Below are 19,216 nucleotides of genomic sequence, written 5' to 3'. Positions count from 1 at the left end.
AAATAAAGACTTTATAAATTGAAGACATTCTGTGAGATCATTCAATATCATTGAAAAAAACTAAAACACAAAGTTCCACTGAATTCCATTTTTACATCACATTATTGTGTTTAATTATGATGTCAGTCCCCACTTGTAAAGTGTGTGAAAGTTCCAAAATGTTATGCGTTTGTGTCAAACAAGCGCAATGGTGAGCCTAAATACAAATTTCCTTCCTGATTATTCATGTATGTAGCTATGTATAGTTATGGATAGTTGTACAACTAAACAAAACTGCATGGCAGTATCATAATCATCAAAATAGTTATGTAGTTTTTAACCTGCAGACAAAGTGTTTTTGAAAGGAAATATGGTTGTAATCTATTTTTTTAACAGAATGACAAAATCCAAAAGAGGAAAAAGAAAGCTCCCTTCAAGGGAAATGGCAGCGTGAGTTCGAACCAGTCTCAGAACTTCACGTGCACCTTAATTTATTATTTGAATGCTGTGAAAGTTCCACAGAAATCGAACCCATTCTCTCTTTCCTCTCTCTACCCAAGCTGGTAGCCCTGGAAAATCTTGCAGACAGCAAAGGAGTCTTGCTTACTGAGCAGGACGCCCTAATGACAGCTCCCTCTCTTCTCCAGGCAGAGTTTGGCGATTTTATGACCCCAGATTCATGTCATGGTGATAGGGTGAGATTCATGTTTATGTCCTGCTCAATGCCTTTTGAAATTCAAAACATGACGTCACTGATTTGCTTCCATTCTAATGTTGTCCCTTCTCAACAGGACCATGGCAGTGACACATCCGTTGAAATGGACGATTTACCTTCTTCAGAGGGTATCTGCTCCAAACCTACATTTGCTCTTCCTCACTCATAATTATTAGGCTATAGTATCATTTCCTGAAACTGTCTTTAAAGTCGTAACTGGGCAGAAAAACATGTCTGTGTGTCACTATTTGTGGGGTCGCAACAGGCCCTGTTCCCTGTCCAGCTCCTGTACAACTTATTCTGTCTCCGTGTTCCTCTGCAGAGGCCTCAGACCAGGATTGGCTGAAGGATCTCGCTCATGCCAAATGTAAGTCAGACTGGCATCACACGTTACCGTCAAAGATACCAGCAGCATGACATCCCTGTTGGGTTTGTTCCTCCAGAAATGCATGTTGATGCTGTTTGAGATGCAGAAGGGACAATGTACCCTAATCATTAAACCAGCTTCAAATGTGTAAAACCTGTACTAATTCCAGTGGCAATGCAGACTGTTGTCGTGCCCAGGAAGGAAATGGAGGCGGGTAACCCTGCCCCTCCTTCCCTCCAGCCTGTCTGCCCTGCTTCCTCTGAGCCCTCACCTGTCTCCAACCTCCCTTCGGGTGACCAGGCTACTCTGCCTGCAGACGACCAGGTACCAGAGGAGGAAGAAGCCTTCAAATGCAGGCCGTGTGACAACAACGACAATCAGGTAAGAAGTGTTTGTTTCACTCGCCAGATTTATTTGAGAGGTTGTGGCTCTAAGTCAACTCTCATGTTCCAGGCTCTCAATAAGTACCTTGCTGAGGTCAGCGGGGTTCTGGACATCTCTGTGGATCCAGAGATGGCAGCCGTAGACGAGGAGGGGAAAGCCAGGGCTTCCCTGCAGAACTTACTGAACCAGGAGGAGCGAAACGGCATCAAGCTCCGTCTGAGGAGAAACCAGATGGCGTCCGACCTCAGTAAGGAGCGGAGCAAGACACTAAAGCTCCAGAGGGTCCTTCTAGCTGCCCAGTGCCAGCAGGGGAGAATAGAAAGTCAGACCAGAGTACAGGAACTACAGGGGGCTATTGACCATCTGAACAAGAGCTTCCTCGCACAGACAGCCAAAAATCAAACTCTCAGCTCCAAAATGCACTTTGTACAAGAACAAAACGCAGCAAGGGATTCCTTTCTGATCTCCGTGAACCTGAGAGCAGACCGACTAGCCTCAGAGCTAACAGAGAAGCAGCAACAGTACTCTCTCCTGGAGGCCCGGCAGGTGGACTCTGAGAAACTGCTGTCAGAGAGTCAGGCCAGAGTAGTTGAGTTACAGAGTGTTATTGATGAGCAGAACAGGAAGCTCCAGAGACAGACGGCCGAGGAGCACACCTTCAGCTCCCAAATAAAGTCTGTTCTGGAGGAGAACTCTGCAAAGGATGCTTTTTTGGCATCCCTCAACTCAAAAGCCAACAAACCGATCTGTGAGATCACAGAGGAGAAGGACAAGAGCCTCGGTTTCCAAAGTGAACTACACACCGTTATGTCTGACAAAACAAAGGCAATTGGGGAAGTAAAGAGGCTGGGCCAGGAGCTGAGGCAGACCAAGGAGGAATGTGAAAAGCTGTCCAAGCAACTGGATAGCAGGAACCAGCAACGACAAGAGAAGACCCTGGCACTGGAGAAGAGCCTGGTTCACCAACACGTCACAAGCCCCTCCCTTGAAGCTGAGCAGGAGCACTCTGATGGGCTGGCTACTAAACTTGAAATCATGCAGTCAAAGAGCCTAGCTACCATCAGAGAGCAAGAGCAGCAGATCTCTCAGCTGATAGACAGCGTCCAGAAGGAGACTTCCAGCAGGCAGGCTCTGATGGAGGAACACCAGGGTGTCAAAGCCCAGCTCAGTGATCTCCTGGACAGGGTTAAAGCTGAAGCAAAGGTTGAATCTCAGCGGATTTCCCCACAGCTGATGGAGTTGAAAAAGCAGCTATGTGAGAAGAACCTGGCACTGGAGAAAAGTTTGACATCCCGGAACAAACTGGGCTCTTCCCTGAAGTCCCAGAGGGCATATTTTGAAAAGCTGCAGACAAAGAATCAAACAAAAATGTCAAAGCTAAAGATGACTGTTGAACATCTTGAGGCAATCCTCCGATTGCGGTTCACAGAGATGCATGACCTGACGGTCCAAAACAAGACCCTATGGACTGAAGGCAAGCTTGTGTTGGCAAGGAACCAGAAACTGGAGGAGAAATACGAACTCCTGTTAGTAGACCACCGTTACCTCCAAGCAGTTCTCGATACAAACCACCAACATGACCTCAATACTTCTTTAAAGGCCCAGAGTGCCCATTTTGATATGCTGCTGTCAGACAACCAGTCAAAATTAGCGGATTGCCAGAAGGCTGTAGACAGTCTTGAGAAATGTCTTAAAACCTTACAGTCAAACAACCACACTCTACAGGTGACCCTCAACAGTCTGGAAACAGACCATCACATCCTGTTGAGAAAGTACAACACTTTGCTAAAGGTAAACACTCCCTGCAATCAGTGAACCAGAGAGACATGCCCAGAGTGGATAGGACCATCTGAATACAAAGAACCAGGAGACTTTGGACGGCACAATTTAAATAACTGTCTATATTTTAATCAGTGCAGTGTTGCTATCTTACTTGGCATTATAACAAATTATTTTATAAAAAGAAAAGGAATAAGCACGTGGGCTATTTAGTCTATTTTTGTTTTCATCCAGATTGTCAGTCTGTATTTCTCTGCATCCGTGCACTACATAAAAAAATCTGATAAAATATTATCAGAACTACCTGTTTCATTATTTTTTTTTCTTATTTAAAACTCAATTTTGTTTGACTTCATCCTTTGTAGGACATTTAATTTATTAGTCATGTATATTCTTTTTGATTAAATTAATAAATCAGTTTTCTGCTTGAAACGTTTTAATAGAAAATGTTTAAGATGATTCATATGGTCTGTTCCATGCTCCAGCCTGTAAGTGCGTCAGCGCGTTAAAACGCGCTCTGTTCAAAATGCCATGTCAACACCTGAATGTTATTAATTGATTGCAGCCATCGAGCGTTCTTTGCCAATGGTAACGCAGTATATTGTGATGCAAGGAAATGTTGAGGCACGAATTTGGAAAATATTAGTTTATGTAAACAGGTGTGTGGACTGGGTTACGTTCTGACGGAGAGGACACCAGGTATGCTTACAGTATGCGTAGCTTATATCAATTACCTACTTTAGCATGACACGGTATCACGAATGTGTTCTGGGGACGTTCGAACACTGTTAAGCTTAAATTGTAAACATTTTTATTTTATTTTAGTTGCGCAACATGTCTGCTTCTCTTGTGGTTGTCAACCAATATGGACGGAACTCGCAGTTTTCACCAGATGAGGAACTACTGGGGTCTGGATCCTACACGGATGACAGAACGTATGACAGCTTGGATGGGTGCGTTTAAACATTTTAGACGTCAGGAATGATTTGACTTTAATTCATGTTTTTTCGTAGGCTACTTGGGCAGAGGGCGAATTATACAATGATAATCGGGAGGGTCAACTTGTTCTCAATGGCGTTTATCGAACCCCCCGACCTGTTGTTTTTACTTCTTTTATGGGGGTCCAAGTCTTAATTAGGAGGGCAGACCCCCCCCCCCCCCCCTCCCGTAATTTGCACCTTGTACTTGGGCCGTGTATGCTTTTCTTTTTGTTGCTACTTGACTTGTTGTCAGCCTTGCTGTTTGATCTTGCAGGAGTTCTACAGAGCTGACTGATGTGTTTGAGGAGGAGGGCTCCTGTAAGGGGTCGTCATGGAGTCCACCTGTAGTGGACCTCCAACTGAAGATTTCTGTCCAGCTAGAGAACTATCTTTCCAACGAGAGCCTATCTGGAGATGCTTTCCTCCTGAAACATGTTCAGAGGAACAAGATGCAGTATGTCAGTCTTAAGCTGCTGTCTTCGTTCAAAAAGGTATTCAAACTAAAACTAAAATACTAACTTCACTCTTTACACCAAGTGTAACCTCCTTCAATGAACACTGTAGAGTCGGATGGTATTTTCCTAAACATTCTTCCTGTCTGTCTCAGATCAGGGAGCTGACTCGTGACTGGAGGACCACTCTGGCCGCTGCCCGAATCTCAACACGGCTGGAGGTGAACGACGAGGGGACCAAGGTCAGGCGAAGGGAACCTGTGCCTGATTGGCTGCTATGTGTCCCCACCAGCAAGCTGCTCCTGGCTTGGAACCTGCTTGGGGGAGTTCGCGAGGGGGAAAGTGGAGAACCAGGCAGGGAGCAGGTGGACCTGATGGGGATGGCCATGCGACTTTTCGGTTGCCACGGCACCATCACCTCCTTGCGCATCCTCCGTCCGGGGAAGGAGGTGCCCGCGGAGTTGCGGCGCTACGCCAGGAAGCACTGTGAGCTGGGGAGGGAGCTGTGTGCCGTGGTGGAGTACGAGCACCTGGAGGGGGCGCGGAAGGCCTGTGAGGTGCTGCAAACCCGGCAGGGGGCAAGCACTGGTGTCAGGGTGGCTCTCCTGGGAAGCAGGAGTGTGCGCAAAACGGATAGCGGCCATGACCCCAACGAGGAGTCTGAGGATGGAGTGGACAGTATGTGTTCCCGGAAGCCCTATCAGCGCAAGGCCCGGCGCCCCCCCTATTGCCTGGAGGACTCCGCCCTGTACAGCTCATCTGAGTCCGATTTCACCCCGGCTTCTCCCAAGCCAATCCGCGTGGTCTCCCGGCCCCAGTCTCTGTACGGCAGCCCGCTGGCCATCCCCCGAGCCTCTTTTTCACACTCAAACCCTTACCGGAACCCGGTTACCAGCCCTGCATCCAGCCCCCTTCTCCCTCGCAAGCTGTTTCCTTCGGGACATACCCCTTCCCCTCTGGCCACGGACCTCAGCAGTAGTCCGTCCTCCTGCAGCAGCAACGGCCGAAGCAAGTGTTCTGGGGACTACAACTCCCAGGACGGCTTTAGTTCGGCAGGAAGCCCATGGGTCCAGCGCAGGAAGACTGCGGCCCAGGCCTTCTTCCCCGACAAGGGTGCTCCAGGACCGGTGGCACCCGGTGTTCCCAGGAGGGTTCCTGGGTCTGTGGCAGTCCTCCGTCAGCCTCTGGGTCCTGATGGTACCAAGGGCTTCTATAACTGCATTGGGCGGGGGAAGATAGTCCTGCGCCAGTGATTGAGTCAGATTGTACTGTCCGTCAGATCGAGTTTCACTTACACTTTTCATTCTCACTGAGGGTGGGAAATTATGGGAAAAAAGAATTGTTACATGTCCAAATAATCTTGTACGCAGTCCTGTTATGAAAATTTAAATGTTTTGTACCCAAAGTAAATAAAGGTAAAATGGTGTTAACTGTCTTTTACTTTATTGGACAAACAGCTTCACACTAGTCACACAGACTTCTCTAGCAGTCCTCCTTCATGATTACGAAGACATTTTCTAATGAACACAGACGACAGACGTATAAATAAATAATTTATTAATGCCTTTCAATACATCTGTTAGAAAACCACACAGTCCTTAAGAACAAAACCTCTGAGAAAATAAAAATGTCTTCCTTGACTTTGACAGTGCAGTGCAGACATGGCAAGATGCATGACTGTCCAAAGGAAACAGATAGACCCCAATGCTTGAGGATGGGTCACAAGGCTGCTAGTGGAACTGCATCACTATCATGCAGCTAGACTGAGACAGACGAAACATGGACAGCTATTCTGCCAGAGCACATCTGATATTGCCGTTGCAATAATTACTAGGCTTCAACTTCTAACGCAGGCAGACGCGACAAGTGATTAGTTTTGTTTTCCTAAAAAATTAAAGACTATGGCGCAAAAATATACTTATTTTTGTGTAAGACACCTCAAGTGGAATGTGGCAATGTAATAACGCACTATAGCCCAACTAGGGTCAAAGTTAACAAAGCAAATTTGGATTTGCATAGGCTTTGCTTCACTGAAGCAGACAAAGACAAGAGAGGTGGGGTTTAAGAACACAATGAGGTCCACTGCAAGAACGACAACCTAAATAATCAGCGTCAGTTGTTTTTGCTTTGAAGCAAGGCGTCTCGTAAATGATGTGAGCTCTTGGAATATGCCACAGCCTAAGTCTTCAATTCAGTTTTACATTTCTGAAGTATATGATTGATAGCCATAACCTGTTAAATTCTTAAATTAAATTAAAACTTTGGTTTATGAGGCGTACCATCTAACACTTAAGACAACAGTATAGAGTACAAACAAGCCCTGGGCATGCGTGTTCATTCAATTAGTATAAAAATATAGAAACATCAGTATATGCAACACCAGCTATTTCTTACAGATTTACAACAAGCTGAAAGTTCACTTCAGTCAATCTTGAATGTGATACCATGGTGACCAGGCAGGTTTAAGCAACACAACCTAGCCTGAACAAAATATGCCATGCCAATATATAACTGGGAAGTTATGTTGAAACAGATCATCCAAAGGTTACAGCGTTGTAGTACAAAAATAGAGAACTTGAAACTAGATGAAAAGAGAACACGGAGGTCCATGAACTAAAGACAGGTCTATTTGGTTTGATCAAACACTTCGTTTGTGTGATCAGCACATTCATGTTGAGACATCAATAAAAATAAACTCCCAGCACTACAATTGGGACACAGTTGACTTCTTCAGTAATAGATATGGTGACATGCATGTTGCTGAAATGTTTGCTTCAAGCCATGGGCCACTCTCTCCTGAAACATTTGTAACTGCTTACAGAACTACTAGGATGTTCTATAATGGTTACAGCCGCATATGTAGCTACGGAAACATAGGTTCTGCAGTCGCCGGAACACGCCACTATACAGTAGTTCCGAACACGATTTCATCCAGTTCCTGGTCGTCCATGTCATCCTCGCTGAGGGAGAAGTCCTTGTGGTTGCAGATCCGAGTCGGGCTACAGTTTGACTCTCTATCCATGAGTGAGGCGTTTGCGGGTGGCGGTCCCATGCCTGCCCCAACTCCCACCAGAGAGCCTAGCCTCTCAGCTTCAGCCATGTGGGACAACATGGAGTCCAGTAAGGGGCGACTTCGGCAGATGTTGTCCAGGATCTGGCAGCGGTGCTGCAGCTGTCCTATCAGAGCATCCTTTTGCTTGACAGTTGTCTGAAACCTCTGGATGGTCTCCTCGGACTTACACAGCTTCTCGTGAAGGTAAGAAATCTCCCTGTGCAGGAAACGAGGTAGAACTGAAGGATCAGAACACATGCTCGAACAATTGAAAACAACGCACTTTAACTGAACTTAAGTATCTTTATCACTTACTTATCCTTGGCCTCTGTGATCTCCTGAGTGGTGGCCCTCAGTTGCTCATCCTTCCTGATCAAGCTCTCTGCCTGCTCCCGTACCGTGTTCTCCGCGGCCTCGAGACGCCGCTCCAGCTCCACCACCCTCCTGTGCAGAGCGGACAGGTGAGCGTTCGCCTCCCGAATTTGAACCGGCGAGGGCGAGGACATCGCATATGAGCAACTGGACGTGACAGTTTGACTCAATACGCAGTAGTTGACCACAGAAGTTTAATTGTGAGACACTCTTTGCTTGTTGTGTTGACAAAAAAATAGCTGACCCGATAGCTAGCTATAGTCTACTGAAGAGAAGCGCGTCGTCAAAGCATTTCACCAGCTGGGAGATGTAATCTTTGTGCCATAGCTTCCGTTCCTTATTCCTTAATTTCTGAGATAGTTCCGAAAAAAAATGTGTGCAGTGCACTGACAACTAGCTGTAGCTAGCCTAGGTCAGTGATCCTGAGAAAGACATACTGCCACTCCAAAACAGGCACGACACGTCAGCATCCAAGCCAGCTTCGGTAACTTGAAAATGCTACGCGTACTCACCATAACATCACACTAGAAGTTATGAAGCCAAAACACAGTGCATTGCCTAATGAATTGTCTAAAACGTTACAATTATGAAAATGCTGGATAACTTGAATGAACTTCACAACAAGCGGTTCACCTGTGGATTAGCAACTACCCCGGAAACAATTGCTCACTGGACAAATGCGCAACCACCAAAAACGATAAATAACGTAAATAAAATAGAACGATGTCCTCAGTGCAGTCCTCAAAATGTTCCACCACAATTTTTATAATTTTTGGTGTTAAAAACATTTAACGTAATGCACGCTGGTATCGTGATATGATTATATTTTGCATGTGTACCATTTGCGTACCAATAAAGTTTTGTAGTTCTCGTGTGTTCACTAGCTCTCGCGATGAGCTTACTGTTGTCTGTGTCCTTGATGTGAAAGCCAAAATGGGTTACTGGGATCTGCAAGAGGGGAAAGATTGTGTTGAAAAAACATGGATCACCACGAAATTGGGCACTGCTATAGGTAAACCTGAAAGAAGGCCAATGAGTTGCCAGCTACGTTTCTAATTATCCACCAAAAGCGGCAATTACCTAGCTAACATTAGCTTATTACTAGCATTAGCTTACCCCTATTGAAAAGACTGACTGACTAGCTAACTAGCAAGGAAGCAAGTAGCTACTAGCCAGTGGTCGAGTAACAGTAATGATGTGAGTGCGTTTGAGGTCGGCATAGACGGTTCAGTTGTGTCCATTTACAAGCTACTAGGTAACTTGGCAGTGTGGAATTGTATCTTGATGTTGTGGGTTTACTTACAGGATTGGTGGGTTCAGCTTATCACATGGTGGCATTCCAGCCTGATTCGGCGATGCAAGCTGTCCAGAGAGCCACGTCGGGAACAGTTACCATGGGTATGTGTAACAAATATTACGAATTGTGAGGACAACCTAAAGTTCTGTCTTGAACTATCTTACACTAGATAAAGTCCCCTTGAATGACCCGGTCTTCTCTTTCAACCACAGCTTCCCTGGGTGCAGTCTTTGGACTGGCAACGTGCCTCAGTGCACAAGCCAGAGATTCTCCTGATGATCCCATCAACTACTTCATTGGAGGTTGTGCCTCTGGAGTCCTGCTTGGAGCCAGAAGTGAGTACAACAGTCTACAACAACAAACACCGCCGTTTCATTTCAGTCCCTGTCTAAAATGTCGATTTCACCTCGGCACTGATGCATTCTGGTCCATATGTGAAGGCCACTAAATGTAAGGCTCGGGGAGTCAGGTGGCTGAGCGGTTAGGGACTCGGGCTGGTAATCAGAAGGTTGCTGGTTTGATTCCTGGCCGGCGTTGTGTCCTTGGGCAAGGCACTTCACCCGACTTGCGTCGGGGAGAATGTCCCTGTACTTACTGTAAGTCGCTCTGGATAAGAGCGTCTGTTAAATGTAAAAAATGAAATGAAAGGCTCTGACGAGGCCATGGCCAGAATGTACTTGCTGTAAACAGCCTCCCAGGGGAGTGAGGTTGTTAGCCCAGTGCTGGGGCTCAAACAAAGGGCTGGTGGAGGGATATAATCATTATTTTGTGGGTGGCAACATCTTTGATTTAAATGAGCTATTGTTCATTTGATTGTGCTGAGTGGATGCTTTTAGCGGTTCTAAATGTTGATGTTAAAATATTGTTACCAATGTTAATATTCTGTTTATCTTGCTCTATAGGGGGTTTCAGAGGGGGCGGACTGATTGAAACATTTGAAGTAGTACTGGTTTTAGTTTTTCTCTTTGTCTGTCTGCTTATCCTTTCTCATATTGTCTTTCTGCCTCCTAGCCCACAATGCCATGACTGGCGTGACAGCGTGTATGGGGTTTGGAACCCTGGCCATGTTCACCAAGGTGGCCAAGTTGGAGAACTGGAGAATAACAGGACCACCTAGGCTGTAAATACCTGAAGAGCAGATGGCAAGACTATATATTGACATGTATATTGTATATTAAGTATTCCTGGAATAAAAAATGTGTGTAAATCCCGGATGTTTGGCATTTATTTTCCTATCTGTAGCGTATGATGTCTGTTTGCCACTAGGGGGAGAGAGAAACCAACTTTGTAAACTTGGCTCAATGTAAATTCCGAGTATGAGTACATTTGAGTGGGATCTCTTTGGTTTGGGAATGATTACTGACAGAGTGAAGAGCATTAGATTTTTTTTTTACTTCAGGTCATAAATTACATTTCATGTTGTTTGTTTTGGAGGATTTTCATAACGATAATTTCTGAAACAAGTATTTTAGTCATGTTGGTCCAATTATGTTTGTGAATTATATGTTGCACGTTGACCGTGGCTTCACTAATACACCAAACAAATACATTGTAAGGCTTTTATTGCCTTTGGCAGCATGTAAATTAGTAGCATATGCGACTGGGTGAGCACACAATGTAGTTTCAAGCCACTCAGACAGTTGCCTGTTAAAGTTTACTGAGAAACGTGGTGGGCTTAGGCAGATTATCTAGAATGGATGAGGAATTTAAAAACGGTGAGGCTTTCCACTCTTTTAACTCTAAATTGAGCAAGGCCACTGCATTCCAGGATATGATGAATCTGTGCCCGTAAGTTACTGTTAGTTACCCTGAAGTTCTTCGGTGGAAAACAATGCCACTGTTGGATGCTGCATTTTTTTTAATGATTGGCATAACCATTTTCACAATAAACAGTGTGTGACAAAACAGAATTGGCGATCAGAACATTTCCACAATGTTGCCTGACAATCCACTTCTCAGGGGGCATGGGGGAGATGAATAATGTTCTGCTGTGTTTATTGGATAGGCTTTGTCAGCTGGATCGGCCAATCAGGGGTGGTTTGGCGGCAGGCGTGCATGGCAGGGAGCGTTAGAGGAGACCTGAAGGAGATCCAGGTCTCTCGGAAGGTCTCCCTTCATTCCATTCTGGTGGCTATTCTGTCACGATAAGTGAAAAATGAAGTAGACTTGTTTAGTATTGACACGTTGTGGAGCACTTCACGGTGTTGACATTTATGGGAGTGCCAGCAAATGAAGATCGTCTCACCAGACGTTGCTCCGGGGCGATAATTACCTACGTTATTGTCCAAGGCGTGATCACAGCTGGAGAAACGGCAGGAACAGAGAAACAGCTGCATCTTGTTTGGTCCTATGATGTGACAGCCAGGACAATAGGAGCTGAGTGAGATAGACACATGTAGGGTGTGAGAGAGCTGGAGGAGGGGAGGAGAAGACAACAAAGTGGGAAGAGGTGATGGGAGAGAGAGAACAAGAGAGAGAACAAGAGAGAGAACGAGAGAGAGAACGAGAGAGAGAACGAGAGAGTGAACAAGAGAGAGAACAAGAGAGAGACAGAGTTTGACGACCCCCGTGAACGTCCACGTCAATAGTAAAAGGGGGAAAAACACAGAGCATTTGCAAGTTCTGAGCAGTGTCGATCAGAGAGTGTGGGACTGAGGCGCTATAAGTGGGTCCTGCATCACCAGTCCATGGTTCGTGATAGGACAGTGAAGCTCTTTGAGCTGTGATAGGCTGGGGAGAGTGGCTGGTAATCCCTCAAGATAGAATGAGAACAGTGGGTCATCATGGTCCAGACCTCACATCACATGCCCCCTCATGGCAGCTTTCAGTAATAAGGAAAGAAGGAAGGGTGGGGGGGTTGGGATGCAGTATGTGAGTGTGAGTGTGTGGGGGGAGGGGGGTCGGAGTGTTCTGAGATTCCATCAGCTAATGGCTGGTTTAATTCAGACACTCAAGTAGCCGTTTATCAGTTGTAAAAAGGGTACATTACAACTGGACCCTGAAGTGTCCCAGACAGTGCAGTAAGGCAGGGATTGCCATGGTAACAGAACAGTAACTGGCCAGTTAGAGGTTCAATCAGACAAGGCAACCTGTCAAAGTGTGCCTAACCATAGCCACTTAACACAATCACACACTCACTCATATGTAATCTAACACACAGTATATACTGATTCATGGCTTGTATTCATAGTGCTTGGATATGATCTGCTTTAGTATCTGTTAGCGTACACCCTTACACTGTAATTGTTTGTCATAAATACTGATAATGCACATCAGGCCAGTGTAAGGGGGGAAGATTCACAAGAAATGAACTTTTCAACCTTGCTAGGAACGCTCATGCTACTGAGAAAAAAACCTGCAGTCGGATTTAGATTCAAATTCCAGCGAAGAAGATCGGCAAGTGCGGACAGAGCAAAATACACAAACCGTGTTTCAAAAGCACTTCAAAAACAACAACAGTGAATGGGGCCAAGCGCATGCAGTGCCCTCTGTGTCAGCCTGAGCACTGTTCTCTGGAAGTGACGTCCACGGTCCCATAACTCAGCAGGCTTTTAAGATAACACCAGAGACTTCTGGAAGAGGAGATGGGAGGAGGAGGGGAGCGGGGAGGTGGGTGGGGGGGGGGGCATGTCAACACTGATTCCAGCATCAATTTAAAACCCCAGCAGTAATTAAGTAAACGCTGCCACATAAGCTCTTCTGATACCCAGGGTTTCCAACCGAGAGCCTTTCAGATGGACTGTTGCCGAGGGCGGCCTGGGATGGATCGAAGACAGGAAGATTGAGCGAGGCTGCCGCGTGCGTCGGAGGCTCCTCTCCTGCACTCAAACCATCTTCGCGTCGAAACGTTACAGTTTAGTCATTTAGCAGACGCTCTTATCCTTTCCATAACTTTGAAACCACATCAAAACGTCCTCCCCGAAGCACACGGCACCGATCAGACTCTCGCACTCCCAAGCAGGACCAGGCAGAGGGGGGAGCATCCAGGAGCAGAGGCCAATGTACCGTACCGGGGAGACAGTTGCTGGAGTGGCCGACGGGGCCCACCCAGGCTTCTCCTCCCTGGGTGTGTCGGCTGCTGCTCTCCTCCTGGGTGATTTACAGCTGGGCTCAGTGAGAGACAGGACCGGGGTTGGCGGGCGGAGGGGGGTCCAGGAGGGAGGCGGATGTGCTGTTACGTCCCTTCTGACGCACTCCACCATGCGGGTCGATGACAGGGCACAAGGCTGGGACAGGTCCGGAGACTTTGGTGATTTAAACGGTTTGTTGAGCTGAGGGGAACAACCTGCCGCCAACTTACTTTTGGTCCATCAGCGTAGGTTTCCAGGTAGATAGTAGCTAGTAGACTCTACCCATGTCAGATGGCTGAGCGGTGAGGGAGTTGGGCTCGTAATCAGAAGGTTGCCAGATCGATTCTCTGCCGTGCCAAATGACGTGGGGTCCTTGGGCAAGGCACTTCACCCTACTTGCCTCGGGGGAATGTCCCTGTACTTACTTCAGAGTAAGTCGCTCTGGATAAGAGTGTCTGCTAAATGAATAAATGTAATGTTAGGTGACCATAGAAACATCTCCACAAGCAATTATCAGCAGAGCAGGGGTAGTGGTAACTGTTGTGATATACTGTGTGTTTTTTGGGTTCAAAACCAAACCCTCGCTATTCTCGACCACTCTGGGGAGGAGGCCCACAGGACGAATACAATCGTGTTGTCCACCTCGTCAGGACCGCTGCTCCGATCTGCTGCCCGGCTAATCCTTGGTCAGTTAGTTGTGGCGAGGTTTGGGCTGACAGTTCTGAGCTTTGTCATGTGGTGCTGAATCGTTTCTTGAGCACAGACTCATCCTACACTTTCCTAACTGAACTGTCAGGTGATGTAGCTACAAAGGTACTGCTCTACATTGAGAGAGATGGGATGCAAGGTGATTAGAGAGACGCTCCCTGCATTCCGCTGTATCGCTGTGTTTCATATTAAACCCCACGCAGTGAGATCAAGCCAAGGAAAACGAATCGATATCTGATGGAAAACGCCCAACAATGGCTTTTTTCTGCCAACACAGAACCATCGGAGGAAGGAGTCAAGTGACAGTGGTCGAAGAGTATCGATGTGTTACATGAACTCCCGTTTGAGAAAATACTTGGGAACTTCTCTGATCAGACACGTCTCTGAAGGGAGGGCAGAGAAGGAAGTGGAGAGAATAACAGGAAATGCCAAGGGAATGCCATTGTACCTGAGTCATGTTCTAAGGCTTTGACTTATGTTCGCAGTGTTAGAATTACAAAACCAGGTCTCATGTGGACACACAGCTGTCCTCAAACCCAGTTACAGAACGTTGTGAGTGGTGCTGTCTGGAGGGGATCGATCCGCTCTCTGGATCAACTCCCTGATTGATGGGAACAACCAACGCTTCACAGAGAATGTTGCCTTTATCCGGCCGACCGATGTCATTCATCACAGGGCACTTTGACCAGCACTCACCAGTGCTTACCAACTCTGTGCTAGAGCTCTGTCCTTCTGAGGGGGTGCCCATGATGTCTGAACCTTTTACCTAAACATGCTGCCCTGCCAAACCCTGCCTTCCGGGTCTCTCCTGGTATCTCCTGGTCTCTCCTGGGCTCCACTCAGACCATGTGTTTAGCTTCAGACTGTTTGTGTGGGAGACGCACGCTGGTCTTCTTCCCATGGCTCGGAGGGCCCCATTAGCCTGTGTATATTTGGAATAGGACGCTGATCGAGGAGAAGTTGATTGGCTCCTCTGTTCCCACCCTGTTTTGTCAGAGACAGCCAGGACAGGTCACGGCAAGGGTCAGGGGTCTGGGGTCAGGGGTCAGATTCCTGAAGTTAAATAACGTTTGGATGGCAATGTTTAGATCCATTCTGTAAACCGTGCTGTCAGAAACGGCCACGCGCACACCCGCACTGATGAACACCCATGTGTTCATCAGCCTGTAAGTGTGGTCTGATCAGAACCAGGGAGTTTGCACATGATTAACCATGCCAATGTTTATACGGTTTGCTTTGAGTTACTTGGAAACCCAAGCCGTTTGCTTCAGTGTACACAAACTCTCACAGGCCTGCAAGCCTCAAACCTTACCCGGAAAAGTTCCACATCCTTGTTCCACTTCAACTCTGAAACAGCTCTCTGCTGCTTTCTCTGCTTCTTTTGTTCCAACATGTGACAAGCACTAACAATGCTTTACAGCCCCAAAATGTGATATGGGCCACATTACAACTGTTCTTCAGTACCATGAGGCCCTGTGATGCTGGTTCTTTTTTATCCCTTCATCCCTGGATGGAAATGAACCTGAGCTGGATCACAACCCATCTCAGTTGGATGTTCAGCGTGCCGTCCAGTCAGCTTTGAAAGAGCTGGTATGTGAGGAAGTACTTTGTAAAATACACAACAGACCAAAGTAGGCCTGGCCCTGCAAACATTTATACACTCCATAAAAAGAGCAGACGCAGGAATATTAGTCTATTAGGAATATTGGTCTATTAATCTAGTTTGTCAAGGGAGATAACTGAAGAACGTCAAGAGGCTTAAATGCAACTATTCTTAGCCTTTGTTTTAAGACTCCTCAAGTCTTTAATAGTCCTGTTGATAACTACTATTTCAGATTATTTACCATCCCTTCTTCGAAGAATAGGGAGACAGGAAGGATGAGCTAGGTTGCACCATACAGGGGAGAGACAGTCAGCTAGTAATAATGCCACAGTCTGAATTATTTACCGACTGCTGACACCAGGGAATCCAATCCAGTCTGGAAACCAAACTTCTACCTTCTGGTTGGCTGAACACTTGGACACACACATAAACACACACACACACACACACACAAACACACACAGACAAGCAAAATGTCAGGCACCCACGCATACACACACACACAGCTTAAGGGTACAAACTTCACCACAGTGTAATGTACAGGTCCCTTGGGTGACATAGAGGCTGTTAAAGGGCTCCTTTAGATCCCACTTACAATGAACTGAGAGAGAGAGAGAGAGAGAGAGAGACAGAGAGAGAGAGAGAGAGAGAGAGAGAGAGAGAGAGAGAGAGAGAGGGGAGGAGCAAAATGAAGAACATTCTGGAAACATATGCCACTTCTCAGGAGACTCTTGTAGTACTATAACATCCTCTGCCTGTACGTCCCTGACAGGTCTTCTCCTCCACAACTGCCTTCTGCCCTCTGGGACAGAGGAGGAGAGGAGAGGGGAAGAGAAGGGAGGAGAGGAAAAAGGGGAAGAGAAGGGAGGAGAGGAGAGAGGGGAAAAGAAAGGAGGAGAGAGGAAAGGAGAGGAGGAGAGGAGGAGAGAAGAGAGGTAAGAGAAGGGAGGAGATGAGAGGGGAAAGGTGAGAGGAAAGGAGGAGAGGAGGAGAGGAAAGAGGGGAAGGGAAGGGAGGAGAGGAGAGAGAAAAAGAGGGGAGGAGAGGAGGAGAGGAGAGAGGGAAAAGATGAGAGGAGAGAGGAAAGATGAGAGGAGAGGAGGAGAGAGGAGAGGAGAGAGGGGAAGAGAAGGGAGGAGAGAGGAAAGATGAGAGGAGAGGAGGAGAGAGGAGAGGAGAGAGGGGAAGAGAAGGGAGGAGAGAGGAAAGATGAGAGGAGAGGAGGAGAGGAGGAGAGAGGGAAGAGAAGGGAGGAGAGAGGAAAGGTGAGAGGAGAGGAGGTGAGAAGAAAAGGTAGGAGAGGAGAGAGGGAGGGTGAGAGGAGAGGAGAGAGGGAAGAGAAGGGAGGAGAGGAGAGAGGAAGTGTGAGAGGAGAGGAGGAGAGGAGCAGAGGAGGAAAGGAGAGAGGGAAGAGAAGGGAGGAGAGAGGAAAGGTGAGAGGAGAGGAGGAGAGAAGGAGAGGAGAGAGGGAAGAGAGGAGAGAGGGAGGGTGAGAGGAGAGAGGGAAGGTGAGAGGAGAGAAGGAGAGGAGGCTCATATTTCCTTTGAGACACAAATATTTCCTGCTGCACACAAAGAACACTTCTCAAAAGTGTCAACCCTCATATCTGGTCCATCAAAGACACAGTATATATCAGCCATGGCAGACAGGAAAGTGTTCTTCGGAACTGAAAGCAAAACTTCTTCTGTATTTATTTTTCCTACGTGTTTGTTTGGCTGCTTTGTTCAAAGTGTGTTCAAGGATAACATAGTTTGATTTAGAGACTGATAATACTGCAGAGAATCTCTTTGTTCGTTATCTTCCTTGAATGTTTCATGTAGTGATAGTTGCATGTCAAAATACATGAGAAGCACTGCTTATCTGAAACGGAACAACAGCAAAACCGAAACCTTCTGTGGTGAACAATTACCTTAACTGATCTGCTTAAATTAAGCCCTAATGAGGCAAAGCTAAAGTTCTTTGTACAAACAAACCCACTGGAACCAAACCTTTCCCCCACGCGTTACCTTACACCATCAATCCAGGTTCCCAGTCTCGCTCCGTTCATCACAGTAAACGTCTGCTTGTGTGCACAAGGTGCTTTTCCAAGCGCTGTGATCTCAAAGCATATCCATCAAGACGAACACAGGCTTCACAAGCCTAGATGGAAACCAGAGGAACTCTGGCCTTCACTATAGCTTAGAAAACATGCAAAGAACATTGTTGATGCTCAGACTGTCTGATGTAGCAAGTACACATCGTCAGGTCTGTGAGTGGGAAATGGTAATCTGCGTTGGCATGTTAGTGGTTAGGGGACTCAAATAAATGACTTTGGAAGACCCTCAAAAGAAATGAAGAAAGGCTCTTTTTCTTCCTGTACACTAAGAGGTTAAGCATGTTCTGTCCAGATTAGTCACAGTTTACCTGTAACTATACCCCAGAGAGGACCTTGAAATACTACATCTGTTGTTACAATTTTAAAACCTTAGTAGAACCAAGGGTCCTGCGTAGGATTTTTCCTACTGTGTGTGTGTGTGTGTGTGGGGGGGTGTGTGTGTGTGTGATTGTGTGCTTATGATTGTGTGGGCGTGTATGAGTGATTGTGTGTGTGTGTGATTGTGTGTGTGTGATTGTGTATGTGTGTGTGGGTGTGATTGTGTGTGTGTGATTGTGTGTGTGTGATTGTGTGTGTATGATTGTGTGGACGTGTGTGAGTGATTGTGTGCGTGTGTGATTGTGTGTGTGTGATTGTGTGTGTATGATTGTGTGGGCGTGTGTGAGTGATTGTGTGTGTGTGTGTGGTATGCTCAGCTCTCTTTGATATCTCTAATAACGTTTTGTTGTTTCCAGTACCAGTGTAGATAAACCAACACACGTGCTGACCTGCCTGACAAGCACGGACAGGAAGAGAAGTTAACATGGTGTGCAGCAGTGAAAGCGGTTCCACACACCACAAAGCAGATGGGTTTCATCAATGCAAAGAGAAACGGTTTGCGCAACAGCGAGTGAAGTGTATAAGCGACCAAGTTGGCTTGTTTGAGCCATAAGCGCTCAGATGAAAACGTCAGCATTCCTGTCATGATTCCACTTTTTGACAGGGCCAGAGAGGGGCATGCATTTTGATTTTGTGTGGGTTGTTAAGGGATTTATATAAATAGTCTGAATTTGGTGCCACTGGTTTCCACGGACTTCAAGGAAAAATCGAAATGTTTGCTTGTGAAACTAACTAAAACCGGCCTAAAATAAACATTCCTCAACAGAAAGTAAAACATGTTTTCAAATGTAATTTTTTTTAATCATAGTTCAGAGCCACAAATGTTCTCTGAATATGAATACACCTCGGAAAATACCCGGTGAGCTTTGACGCTGGCAACATGCAGAGACACTACCCACGTCAGAAAGCTTAATATCCATCATGACAGATTCAGTGAATGTTAAAATCTGATCCATCTCTGTTTTCCTCTGTCATGGACCGTGT

General features: G+C 46.4%; 4 protein-coding genes across 8 annotated transcripts; 3 read left to right on the top strand and 1 right to left on the bottom strand.

Annotated features, from left to right (window-relative positions):
- The first annotated feature begins 178 nt into the window (after window positions 1-178).
- Window positions 179-3,485, top strand: LOC146254411 (uncharacterized). 4 transcript variants are annotated; one of them, XM_084676173.1, is made up of 7 exons: window positions 179-190; window positions 376-429; window positions 627-674; window positions 771-822; window positions 1,017-1,061; window positions 1,231-1,442; window positions 1,515-3,485. In XM_084676173.1, exons 1-7 carry the CDS (start codon window positions 188-190, stop codon window positions 3,258-3,260), a joined length of 2,160 nt encoding a protein of 719 aa, XP_084532299.1. In that variant the 5' UTR covers window positions 179-187; the 3' UTR covers window positions 3,261-3,485. The 4 variants fall into 4 exon arrangements, with proteins under 4 accessions (XP_084532299.1, XP_084532300.1, XP_084532298.1 ...); XM_084676174.1 differs by having other exon boundaries at window positions 179-227; window positions 540-674; XM_084676172.1 differs by having other exon boundaries at window positions 182-190; window positions 540-674.
- A 312-nt stretch (window positions 3,486-3,797) lies between these two features.
- Window positions 3,798-6,086, top strand: larp6b (La ribonucleoprotein 6, translational regulator b). The gene is made up of 4 exons (XM_084676219.1): window positions 3,798-3,923; window positions 4,050-4,177; window positions 4,479-4,695; window positions 4,812-6,086. The coding sequence occupies exons 2-4, from the start codon at window positions 4,059-4,061 to the stop codon at window positions 5,907-5,909; spliced, it is 1,434 nt and encodes a 477-aa protein (XP_084532345.1). The 5' UTR covers window positions 3,798-3,923; window positions 4,050-4,058; the 3' UTR covers window positions 5,910-6,086.
- A 110-nt stretch (window positions 6,087-6,196) lies between these two features.
- vmac (vimentin type intermediate filament associated coiled-coil protein) lies at window positions 6,197-8,920 on the bottom strand. 2 transcript variants are annotated; one of them, XM_084676221.1, is made up of 3 exons: window positions 8,593-8,920; window positions 8,024-8,152; window positions 6,197-7,925 (listed from the first exon to the last, which is right to left on the bottom strand). In XM_084676221.1, the coding sequence occupies exons 1-3, from the start codon at window positions 8,598-8,600 to the stop codon at window positions 7,559-7,561; spliced, it is 504 nt and encodes a 167-aa protein (XP_084532347.1). In that variant the 5' UTR covers window positions 8,601-8,920; the 3' UTR covers window positions 6,197-7,558. The 2 variants fall into 2 exon arrangements, with proteins under 2 accessions (XP_084532347.1, XP_084532346.1); XM_084676220.1 differs by having other exon boundaries at window positions 8,024-8,920.
- Window positions 8,921-8,950: 30 nt separating this feature from the next.
- Window positions 8,951-10,589, top strand: ndufa11 (NADH:ubiquinone oxidoreductase subunit A11). The gene is made up of 4 exons (XM_084676222.1): window positions 8,951-9,092; window positions 9,386-9,478; window positions 9,590-9,712; window positions 10,389-10,589. The coding sequence occupies exons 1-4, from the start codon at window positions 9,014-9,016 to the stop codon at window positions 10,499-10,501; spliced, it is 408 nt and encodes a 135-aa protein (XP_084532348.1). The 5' UTR covers window positions 8,951-9,013; the 3' UTR covers window positions 10,502-10,589.
- Window positions 10,590-19,216: the final 8,627 nt, after the last annotated feature.

Source organism: Hypomesus nipponensis, chromosome 16 (genome assembly GCF_054491055.1).
Source record: "Hypomesus nipponensis isolate SF chromosome 16, ASM5449105v1, whole genome shotgun sequence".
NCBI lineage: Eukaryota > Metazoa > Chordata > Actinopteri > Osmeriformes > Osmeridae > Hypomesus > Hypomesus nipponensis.
The sequence above is the reverse complement of the archived record's forward strand: the minus strand, read 5'-3'. Positions and strand labels throughout refer to the sequence as shown.